The sequence below is a fragment of the Crassostrea angulata genome, chromosome 4 (assembly GCF_025612915.1).
Source record: "Crassostrea angulata isolate pt1a10 chromosome 4, ASM2561291v2, whole genome shotgun sequence".
NCBI classification, from domain to species: Eukaryota; Metazoa; Mollusca; class Bivalvia; order Ostreida; family Ostreidae; genus Magallana; species Magallana angulata.
This window is the reverse complement of record NC_069114.1, coordinates 27,171,249-27,183,701: the sequence shown is the minus strand read 5'-3', so window position 1 is coordinate 27,183,701 and position 12,453 is coordinate 27,171,249. Positions and strand designations below refer to the sequence as shown.

At 33.3% G+C, this 12,453-nt stretch overlaps 1 protein-coding gene across 1 annotated transcript; it reads left to right on the top strand.

Moving 5' to 3' along the window:
* The first annotated feature begins 1,442 nt into the window (after positions 1-1,442).
* Positions 1,443-9,080, top strand: LOC128181288 (uncharacterized). Its single transcript, XM_052849641.1, has 2 exons — positions 1,443-3,757; positions 7,933-9,080. The coding sequence occupies exon 1, from the start codon at positions 1,676-1,678 to the stop codon at positions 3,740-3,742; it is 2,067 nt and encodes a 688-aa protein (XP_052705601.1). The 5' UTR covers positions 1,443-1,675; the 3' UTR covers positions 3,743-3,757; positions 7,933-9,080.
* Positions 9,081-12,453: the final 3,373 nt, after the last annotated feature.

The window sequence follows — 12,453 nt, the reverse complement described above, 5'->3', positions numbered from 1 at the left end:
TAGATATTACAAAGAAGGGAGACTAACATGATAGGCCCCCTGGGAGCTAAAACCGTTAATATATAATGCATTGATTGAAATGTTGCAATATGTACAGTCACTTGAATTTTTGCAAGTTTCCTTTAAATTCAAAATTGCACTTATTTAACAATCACGCCATTATGATTATCTAAGGGATTAAAATACAAAAGTGAAAGAGTTAAAGATATATGGAATATCTTGTTTAATTTTGATTAAGTCATGTGTAATTATACACTGTTTCGGTTCATTAAAGTTGTGTATACACTATACAGGTAAATATGAATGGGGTGTAATACCCTCCTCCCCTCAATTACAGATTAACCCCTTTGTTTGCCACCTAACGGGACTAGCCAATGTGTGTTCTAAATAAACATGTCCAAACTGAAATCACAAATAGAGTCAAGAAAGTTGTAATGAATCATTAAAGTTTATCTATTGTTATTAATTACCTAAATAGTCAGAAAGTAAATGCAATTTCATCTAGAGTATTTTAAGTTGTTAAAAGTGCTCAAGCGTACAATCCAAGACAGATCGCTCGTACGTGCACATGCTGGTATAGAATAAGATATCATGCACTGTGTACAACCAAAGACAGAGTAGGACCCTTTATATTTTAAAAAAAAATTAGTGTTAGAATGTGACTTACCCTGGAAAGGCCTAACTTCAGGCATTTGTGTTTTAAACATGGGCTGTTAGATGACCTACACAACTACACCATCACAAAATTTCAGGTCAGCCCAAATTTTCAGGTCAATTCAAATATTCAGGTTTTTCATATTCCTGTGTAAATAATATATTTTAACACTTATATACCTGGAAATATAATAAAAACTCACAAATAAACATTAAAACTGACACAGAACATAGAAATGTGTCAATAATATATAATTTCAGGTCAGCCCAGATTTTCAGGTCTTTCGTATTCCTGCGTAAATAATTGATCAGTATGATATATTTTAACACTTAAATACAGAACTTAGAAATGTATCAATCATATATAATTTCAGGTCAGCTCAAATTTACAGGTCAATTCAAATTCTAAGGTCTTTCGTATTCCTGCATAAATAATTGATCAGTATGATATATTTTAACACTTATATACCTGGAAATATGATAAAAACTTACAAATATACATTAATATTGACACAGAACATAGAAATGTATCAATCATATAAAATTTCAGGTCATTTGAAAATTTCAGGTCAATTCAAATTTTCAGGTCTTTCATATTTCTGCTTGAATAACTGGTCAATAAGATATTTTTTAAACAAAATTATACCTGGAAATATGATTTTAACCCCCACAAGTAATTTTATTTGATAAAAATCGTAGAAAAGTATCATTTATATAAAATTTCAGGTCTTTCAGGTCTTTCAGGTCATTAGTATTTCAGGTCTTTAGTACGTCCCGTATTTCCGGCACTAATGTCAACAACCGCCGATGCAGGGAAATAGGCCAAGTGTGTAGCCTGTCAGGGAACACACGCGAACCAACATGTTTATACTTACTGATATTTTTACAATGTTGTTGTGAACTCTCTAGTGATATATCATAGTGATATATCATTGCAATGAAGAAAAGGAAAATTGAATATTGTCTTTAACGGAAGAAACCTCCTTTAGAACAGGTCCAACAATCGATTGAAACATAGACGATGGCTGCTAGCAATGCAAGTTCAGCGGAAAATGGAACAGCAAGTAGTACAGTTTCCACGGATAATAACTGTTCCGCAAAGTTGGTGTTTTTGGTGATTTTCATGGTGATTGGACTGTGTGGAAACGTCGTGTTAATCATAACACTGGGCTGCAATAAAAAGCAACGCAAGTCCGCTCTTCAATTGTTTTCACTCAATTTGGCATTTGTCAATTGCTTAGACTGTTTCTTTAACATGTCATTTGCTTTGGCCTCTGCCACTGGATCTGTCTCATGGAGCAGCGAAGACTTCCTTTGTCGCCTCAATTCATTTTTCATGAATCTTATTTGGATTGAAACCATTCTTGGACTGATGTTCATGACTTTGGACCGGATGATGGCTACCCGCCACAGTGATAAATATGAACAATTTCAGAGTATGCCGCGATTCATTATCATGTTGATTTACACTTGGGTACACTCCATTTCATTCAGTGCTCCCTTGCTAGCTGGTGCAATAGATGTCGATGTTTACAAAAATGTGCAAGTGTGCATGATGGCAAATAATGTGTCTATCATTTACACCCTAATAATGGCTCTTGTATGTTTCCTCATTCCCATCATTGTTTCACTCATTTTCTTTACACTTGCAATAAAAGTTTCATGCTCAGAACATTCAATCCATGCTATAAGAAGCCAAAACCAATATTCGAAAGAAGTCGAAGAACCAAAGTTATTGAAGGAACTTAATGGTGCAAAATATACAGGCATTCTTCTTTTTCTTTGGATTATAATGGAAGTACCTTACATTGGTGCTCAGTTGATACGAATGTTTCGATACAGTGATGATTTGAACATTAATAGTAGTTTTCAAATTCCTAACTCATACTCTGTTGATGTCAGTCTGGTCTGGATCAGGTTTGCATTTGTCCTTGTTCTGCCTATTTTGGCACTTCTGTGGAAAAAAGAGCTTTGGCAACTCTTTAAAAATATCATTCTGTGCAGGAAGTCTAATCTCATTGTAGACTTGGAGTTAAAAGTTGAAAACCCCCCAAGTCGTGAAAAGTTGGATCTCAAATATAGTGATGATAAAAAACAAGTGAAAGAAGAAAAAATGAAGGAGGCATTTGTGCATAATTCTGGTTTTCAAGTCCCTGTACTCTTTGCAACGTCTCGAGGAGTACATATCCAAACAGGTTCGGATGAAGAGTCTGATTATGATGAGATTAAAATCCGAGGAAAAAAATGTGATGTATTGGGATCACAGGGTAACCTCCAGGGGTATGAGTATGAAACAAGTGATTATGACTCCAGTAATGAAATGGACCCTTTCTCTGTGTCTCATCCAATCTCAGCCAGGAAATCGGGAGATGTCCATCCAAGTCTTCAGAAGAGAAGCAGTTCACACCCTGAAGTTGGAAAATCCAACAACAAAGTAGGAAAACCAGCCTCAGTGACTGCGACATCAGCTGCAGATTCTGGATTAGACATGAGCAATAATAATTCATCAACAAAAGACACAAGCTCAAGCCAACAAACACTGGAGAAAGAAAATGTACCACTAGCAGAAAAAGAGAACGCTGAAGGACATGATACTGAAATGTCTCCTCAACAACCAGACTCAGAAATTACCAGTGAGTCTATACCTAAACAAAGTGATGAAATCATTAATACCCAAGAAATACTCCCAAAAGAAATTCTCAAGCTTCATAACAATGAAAGTAATGATGAAAAGGATGTGAAAAATTGCTCAAACACAGACAGTCTAAACCTAAAGAGGCCTAATAAACTTGAGCCAATACAGAGTCCATTGAAAACCAAGAACAATTTCCAAGGAGAACCACTGAGTGTGTTAGAAAAAGGGAATGAAATGAGCCAAGTGGCTGGGAGACATCAATTATATGTCAAGTTACCCAGTTTGGGATCTGAGAGTAAAGAAAGCCAAGAATCAGCGAGAGATGAGAGCCAAGAGGTCATGACCCCTAGTGGTTGTAAACTGATAGATGTTCCAGAGGTCATGACCCCTAGTGGTTGTAAACTGATAGATGTTCCCGAGGATTTTCAGATGTCTCAAAAAGAAACACAGTGAAATCATCAAAACTAGGTAAGCTACATGTACTTGTGTATATGCTATAATGAAAAGTGAACTTAATGCATCGTTTTCATATTTTTGACTATAAACTATTTACCGTGAAGAAATTGATACATGTTGTATAATGTTTTGTTAAGGTCATATCGGACATCTGTGGATATTAATGTGGATTAAAGTACATTATAATAAAATGTTTTTCACCGATTTGGAATTTTCAAATTTTACAATATTTACCCCATAACTACCTTTTAAAAACTCTTCGAAAGGTAAATATTTTGAAAGCCCCAGTGGGATTTGAACTCATGAGTTTCAGATCTGAGGTGAATCCACTAATCCACTCTGCTACGCTCTTAGATGGCATTTTTGGGAGAGAAACTATAAAATTATATAAGTCATTTTATTGTTTATTACAATATGTAAATTATACGTCACAACATGGATCGAGGTGTCCCATACTACATTGAACACACTACCGGTATATATAGCTAAAATACATGTATTATGAACTACAGTCAAACCCATTTATCTCAGGTTCAAAGGAAATAAGAAAAATTTCTCATCATATCCGAAGATTTAAGATATATTTACTAGGTCAAAATACTAAATCAAAAAACAGTGATTACCCACTGCTTGTGACTTTCAAGTTGCTTCAACACAATTCATCTATTTTAAGAAATACAGAAGTTTAATTGAACAGTCATGTAAATAATTGATTGAAATGCATTCCATGACATTAAATATTAATACACTCTATTTGATGAAAGTATGTTCATATCAATCGATACTGTTTGTGAAGCTGGTTTATAGGGCACTTAAATCTATGTAATATCATTGTTTTAACAGATAATTAAGGAATGAAACTCATGTTGTCAGACCTGTAAATGATAAATCATGATACTCTTAATTAGGTTTTGCGGTTTTTCATTGAAAGTAGAGTGAACATTTGAAATCAATAAAATCCATATGTTTCTCTCTTATGTAACAGTCAACATTTGCTTTTCAGTCAATTGCTAGAGCAATTGAAATGACTTTTTGCTTGGTGCCTACATGTTTTTACATTATCCATACATTCATTAATATTCTGAGAAATTCTGAGCAATAGTGTCCATTTTATATGGGGGTTGAGGGGTGGGGGTTGGGTCGGTTCTAGATTTATTTCTCATTAGTTAACTTTCAATACATTGTATTTAAGTTTTATAACGTTGCAAATCTTGGGGGGGGGGGGGGGGGGGGCAGGGTATTTACCTCCCCCCACCACCCTCCACTTCAATCTGCATTGAAAAAATTCAGAATTATGTTGAGATGATATAAGCTATATAGCCTTTAAACATTACCAGCAGCCGGTAGTGTGCTTTCTAAACATCACTGGCACTTTCAGCAGAATTACCCATTCAGCGGCCTTCAGTTCACACAAGACTGGAACTTGGCAATCAATAAACCTACCCGTAAATTAAAGGCATTCTTTTTGCAAACATTCGGTGTATGCAGTGTTGGAGTTAATTATATAGAGAGAAGCCGGAGGTGGATTCAAGGTTCAAAGCTCCCAAAGAACTTGAATATATCAGAGCTAGAATTAAATGGACTGCTTGGCTTGTTAGATTATATATATGCATTAGTAATGGAATGCAGTGAGCCAAGATTATTAATTCCAGTGAAAGTATATCAATGCTGTAATGAATAGCAAATTCCCTATTAATACCATTACCGACATCAGTAAGTTATATCTCAAAGAAAATGGGATTTTATTGTACTTCTCTATTCAAGCATGGCCTCTGTTATGACGAAGACTTTAATAAACTTTTAAATTGAATAGATGAAAAATTGGTAAATGTGATGTACGAAGCTAGAACAGTGAACTATATGGTTTTAAGCAAAACCCAATTGGCAGAATTAAAATTTCTAGTTCATTTTACATATATTGCATTAGGATTTTGTATGCACCAAACAACTTTTTTTAATCATCAAATTGAACATACACAATATATCTAAAAAAAATTAATTTTTTTTTCACTTTGTGTCTGTAACTACAGGTCTGTAGCTTAGGCACTTGATGTTATAACCTTTTCTCGTTATAAATCAAAGTACCGAAGAACTGACGGGAGTTGATTTTATCGATGTTTATTTATTTGAAATTCAATGATATGTTATTTTGCATGACAAGTGCAGGAAGTTTCTAATCTGTATTTGAATTACGCACATTTTTATGATATGAATTTTCGGACTTTTTCGACACAAGAATGTTGATAAAACCCCATATGAATCATGTTAAGTAATATTTAAGATAGCATTAATTTAATTCAATCAAACTATGTATCAGTGATAGATATATTTCTGGATCCAAGCCATATTTAACTCTCGTCTCGTTCAACCAAACGCTCGGCTATCGCCGTTAATCTCCGACAAGCAAGAGAGATTCTCTGCTTAATTGTCGGAGATCTACAGAGACAGCCGAGCGTCGAATTGAACGAGACTATATTGAACTCTGGCGTAAGAATACACACGACTACAAAAAATATCAAAATTGTTCGTACCATTTAAAATCTGGCTATTTTCAAGGTATTTATAAATAAGTTTCCTTGAAAAAAAAAAAAGCTTTAGCGTACATTATTTCGAATTTATCAATTATTTTCAAGAACTAGGTTTTGTCAGCGGCTATGATTTGTGCTTTGGTCCAAACACTGTTTCACTTTCGGTTTGTCAGAGTAACTGCATAGGAGAGTTGATTAAAATCAACTCCCAAATATAAATACCCTATATCCAATAATACACCTTGTATAATATTAGGTATTGGGTATTTATTTTTTATTATGAGAAAAAATTATAGCGTCAAATACCTGTGGTCTGTAGTTTTCAGTCTGAAAAAGAAATAATTGTGTGACCCCCCAGGGTTTTCCATCCGAATTTTTTCAGACCGGTAGCTACAGATCTGCAGCAAAAAGTTAATGTGACATAAACTTTATAAGTTTTTAAAGAGACAAATGATCAAATTCATAATCTTTAGTTAATTATTGTTTATTAATGTTATATTTGACTGTATAGTTATATGTTATATATGATTAAGGATTAAAATAATATCAGCATCCAATGTATATAAAATTATAATATTATATTTGGCTATATAGTAATATGTTATATATGAGAAAGGATTAAAAAATAATATCAGCATTCAATTTTTGATAAATTAATTCAAATGATCGGTGACGGACACTGCAAAAATGAAGGAACTAAGTCTATGCCCCATTCCTGGCAGCTGCATACGTGTACTCCTTTTTTTTCTTTTTTTCTTTTTTACAGTCTGCTGTTCTAGACTTAAATAGTCAAATAGAATAATTTCGATTGTACTCAAAAGAATTTCATTTGTTGTTATATCAAATTATAAATGGAATGTGATATGGGGAAAGGAGGTCTTGGTATGGCAATTTGGGGAAAGTGGACTATTCTTAGTTCTATACAGTTTTGAAACCCTCACTGATATTGTCTTTGTCACTGAAACTGAAGTGACCTAAAGGTAAACATTTCTTGTATAAAAACATTTGTTTTACGAACTGTGTCAGACTTCACGCTGACACTTGGAAGCCCCATTTACACTTATGTTGAAGTGTTTTTTAAGGGTTCACACTGTCTTAACTCCTAGTGTATACTTGTTCTAAAAGTTGGCTTGTTTGGTGTGTGATCAAATTCCCCGCAATATATTGCCTCGTTATTTGGTTTTAAAGAGCGCCTAATCACCGTGCTTATTTGAATAAGTATAAATCGGTCAATTTAAAGAGGGTTTAAATTTTTTTGAAGTTTTGCCATTGAATTTTTTAAAAATAGTTGGCATTGGAATGATGCACACCGACGCATGTTCACTCCCTTTAAAACAGGAATATTTCGAGTGAATTGCATTTTGCATAAAAGAAGTAATCCCCGTAATACACTGCCCAAAGTACAATTTGCTAATAATATGCATTGGCATTTATTCATTACTATAATGAATTTTCTACATGTAAACTTGATACTAGGGTGTATAATGTTAAAATTTAATATTTACGTTTGCATGCTCTTTAGAATATTAATTTTATTATTCCTGTTAGTGATTTACATACATTGAAGTTTATGTTAGTCAGAAACGTGGAAAACGCAAAAATGAATCGAACAAACCATTAAAACTATCTAGACTACACTCCTTGTCTCTTTATTTCCAGGGATAATGCCGTATACAGACACCATTCAACTGTACAAGGCATTTAATCACAATTAACCGAGGTCGAAGTCCGAGGCCAATAGTCGTCGTCGTCATCAACGCTACTGTTTCCTTTACATCAGTATATATCCTACATGCTGCCAAAACTACTGTATTATTGCAAGGAACAATCGCAAATAACTTTTTTCTTCTTCTAAAAACCATGTCATATTCATGTATTACACGTTCGTTGTATCGGTTAAAGAATTTCGTTTTTTTCATTTTTCCCCATTCATATTCAGAAAGAATTGGCGTACACGTATTTGTACCAAAGTTCATTTCTTTGTCATAATTTTTTTCCCGTCCATGATTTAAAACCTGGTGCATTGCATTGTTGAAAACCTTTGTTTGTGACAAAGATAATTTACAATTCGTCCATCTATTACAAATTTCAAAATGGTTTTAAGATGATTTTATATGGTCATGCATTTCTGTGATGAATAGATTTAAAAAGGCAAACTTTTTCATGGTAAGAATTGATGGAAAGATTTTGTCCTTTTTTTAACCAGCAAATCGATTAATGCATTCATTCTGATGTCGTGATGCATTTGATGAATTTTCTCCTTCTCAGATTTTAAGTCCATTTGTACTGATAACATAATCCAGTGCTTATTGCTATTTATTTATTTGTTAATTAATTTATTCATTAACATATTTATCGGTTGAAACATATTTTGTCATTCATTTAACCATACTTTCGATGTTTGTTTTCCCAGAGAATAATTCTCTTCTTATTTTGGTGTTGTGTTGTACAGGTTAATATATAGGTACTGTGTTATATAATACTCTATAAAAATCTGTATTGATTTAACAAATTATTCATGTAGAAGATTCTGATCATCAAGGCGATGTCCATCCACTTGATACTTATATCATGTTTCTTGTATATCTCGCATTGATTTTAGTTTCATGTGTGTGCGTGCCATTATTTGCATATTACCTTTCCTTTTACAACTGTAAACCACTCTTTGTATTTTATCAGATGTACACAATTATTGTGAAACCGTCCCATAATTTTTTTTTTACAAAGTTATATTTGGATGTATTAATATTTTTGTAAGCATACTGTTATTATATATGTATGAAGAGCGTATTGCGCGCGCACCTCTTTATGAGTAATTCCGTATTTTTTTGTGGCAGGATCCACATTGCCCTTACTTCACATGTACTCAATTACACAGGGTGTGATTTTTGCTTTTAATTAGTTGTTGTTTTGTTGTGATATTTTTTTTTGGGGGGGGGGGGGGCGGGTGTCTTTTTTTAAGCTAGTAAATTTTAGAAAACGCTATGTATTTTGAATCTTTGACACGAGAAATGGATAAATTTATGTTCCTCAGGAATCATGGTTATACTTGTCAGTATTATATTACCGACCTGAGTTTAAAGTTAAACTCCTAATTTTTTTTTGTACGACCGATTGGTGATTTTAATATAGGACATTTTAATTTAGAATGCGTTTCAAAGTTTTTGTTGTGGGGGGGGGGGGGGGTCTAAATAACAAAGAAAATGATGCTGGTTATTTATGATATGTAAGTTTGTCTTAAAGCTTCTTCTTCTTTTTTTTTTTAACACCGATAATGACAAAAAAAAAACCAAAAAACAAATGATCAGTGTCATTTGAAAAACGCGTTCTAAATAAATAATTTCAGATTGTGTGTAGAGAAATGTGAAATGGTGTGATTCAGACTTAGTATTAACTTCCACCATGTGTAACAGTAAACGTCATAAACTATTGATGACTTCGAAGTGCTCATAGTCTTACCAATACCAAGAAATACAATTTTCTATTCTTCGCTTGTAAATTTATTGAGGATAATACTTTATGTTTTGGAATATTTTATGTTTCCTGTTGAGGGAAAGAACTTGTACGACATCCTATTTGTTGCAAAAATTAAGTTTAATTTCATTTGTATTATTCAGATTCTATATAGATTTTTGTAATAATGTGGGGTAAGCTAGTTATTGTATGTACTGTGGGTGACGTATGCTTGTATATGCCACATGGACGAAATTTTCAATAAAATTATTTTGAAATAAAATTCTATTAGTTGATTTAATCATTGACTCGATTATTTAAAATAACAGGCATTAAAAAAAAGAAAGTTTTACCTTCCCACAATGTTAGAACCATTTTAACAAGAGCTTGGACTTTCAGTAGCATGTAATTGTCAATTTCTTGCGTCAAAACAAGTTAAAATGACACTGGTTTCAAGCGAAATATATACCGATTGTGTATTCTTAGCTCAAAAGCAAGACAAATCCTGCTGATTTCAAAGAGCCATATCTGAGAAACCAGCAATGAAATAAACAAGCCTATGTCACATAGCTGTTTGACACGACTACCCAAAGTCCAAGCTCTTGTTAAAATGGTTCTAGATATTGAGTGGTTTGAAAGAAAAGAGTGTGTATGTGTGTATTGCACAAAACCAGAATTGCACAAAAACGGAACCTAAAGACCTTGTAGTTATCGAATGCCAATGGCCCGACGTATGATGGGAGAAACGATAGCTTTCACCGTCCTTAGAGATCAATACATTTGGACTTTTTATGTCGTCTTGATCAATAACTTTGACCTGAAAAAAAATATATCAAGAGAATGGTTACTAGCTCGTGTTAGATATTTATCTTATTCATGGTTTCATGATTATGAATTCTCGTGCGTACTGAAAAGAATGTCCGCAATGAGTTTTGCAATTAAGGCCGCCCAAAATTAATTTTACGTTTAACGTCACTTCAACATACCAAATCTTCGAAGGATAGCGATAAATTTAAAACAAACAACATTTTCAAACAAATGATTTTTATTCAGTTACAAGAAATACATTGAGTGTTCAAATAATATAGGTTGTCTTTACTGGCGATCTTTCCTGCTAATCCTATTGAGTATCATCTTCGCTAACCAAGGGTTTTGCGGTCCACTTTTCTCCCCATTTATGGGGAGCAAAGTGGACCGAAAAGCCTTGGCTAGCGAAGATGATGGAGTATTTGATTTATAGTCATTTCGAATTTCTATAGATTACAGTATCTTAGTATAACCAAACTTGAAAAAAAAATCAAATTAAAATAGGGGTTTGGGTTTTTTTTAAAACCTGATATTTCCTAAACCCACGTGCGCGGGTCACGTTAAACGTTGAATTAACTTTGGACAGCCTAAAATGGAAAACAAACAAACATACGACCCGCATGGGTTAATAAAATGTCTTATAAAAAGTTATAACAGCTTCAAATCAAACAGAACAACCAAATTCGTTTTTAAAAAGAAATAAGTACATACTACATAAGCAGTATCATAAAAACTGCAATAATAGAACTATTAGATCTCTATAATAATTTGACTTTGACAAATTAATCAATTATATATTTTTTTTTCAATAGTTTAGGTCACTAGTAATCGAGTGATCAATAACTACAATTGCAGACTCCTGCGTATAGCATATGAGTTTACAAAAGAAGAAGGGGGATATACAGAACATAGAGTTCTAGTATATGCATCTTGCTCCCCTCCCACAAAAACCTAATTTCCTATAAACTGGCCCCATAAGGGGGGGGGGGGGGGGTGGAGGTAATATAATATAATATGGAGGTTAATACAGTAAATACTCATATCATCTTTCACTCATTGTTTGTATTTTCTCCGACAAAATGCGGAGGCACTTACTTTCAACATTTATATATATAAAAGGCCCATTAGAATATAAAAAATATTCAAAATGTAAAGCTGGAATGTTTGGGGTCTTTGCATTAGACTTAAAAGCCATATATTTCATAGTGTTAGAGGATCTGATAAGTCTTTATAAATTGGTGATTATCCGGCCTCTTAAATTCAGGTTAATTTTAGATCGAATTATGGTCGACTTTTTATTTTATTTAAAAAATTGGTATCTAAAGGTCGCAGCTTATTTTTGAGTCATGGCTCATCACTCTTAACCGATCGAAGAAGTTGAATTATTGTTCCTTCATAGGGAACCTTCTCTAGTGAAGAGATCACCGGGCTTGCCTCTGCGTATTTACAAGTAATTTGTATGCAAATTTTTAACGTTTTTAACTTCTTCTCAAAAATCCAGAACATCTGGGTGAGTTTCAACCAAACTTGCTACAGAGCATTATTATAGGAATGGTTTTCCAGTTTGTTGAAATAGAGAGCATCGCTCTGTTGAAAGGTGGCGGGAGTTAATTATGAAAAGAATAAAATTAGAGTGGATATATTTAAATTAACTCTTCTTCTGAAGAGTCAATTCACTGAAGTCTGTTACCTTTTCCATCACTTTTGACGAGTTTTAGCTATTATACGCGTACCTGTCAAATATAAAATTGAAATCGAATATTATTTCTTACGGAAATATTATAATGGAAAAATTAAGTTATTAAATTTTAAAAAATTTCATTCGGAAGATTGCTTGAATACCTCGCACAATATTGCAACATTATCATCCAGGTCCTTTCATTTGTTTGCAATGCAAAATGGAAAAATCTCTTTATTTTA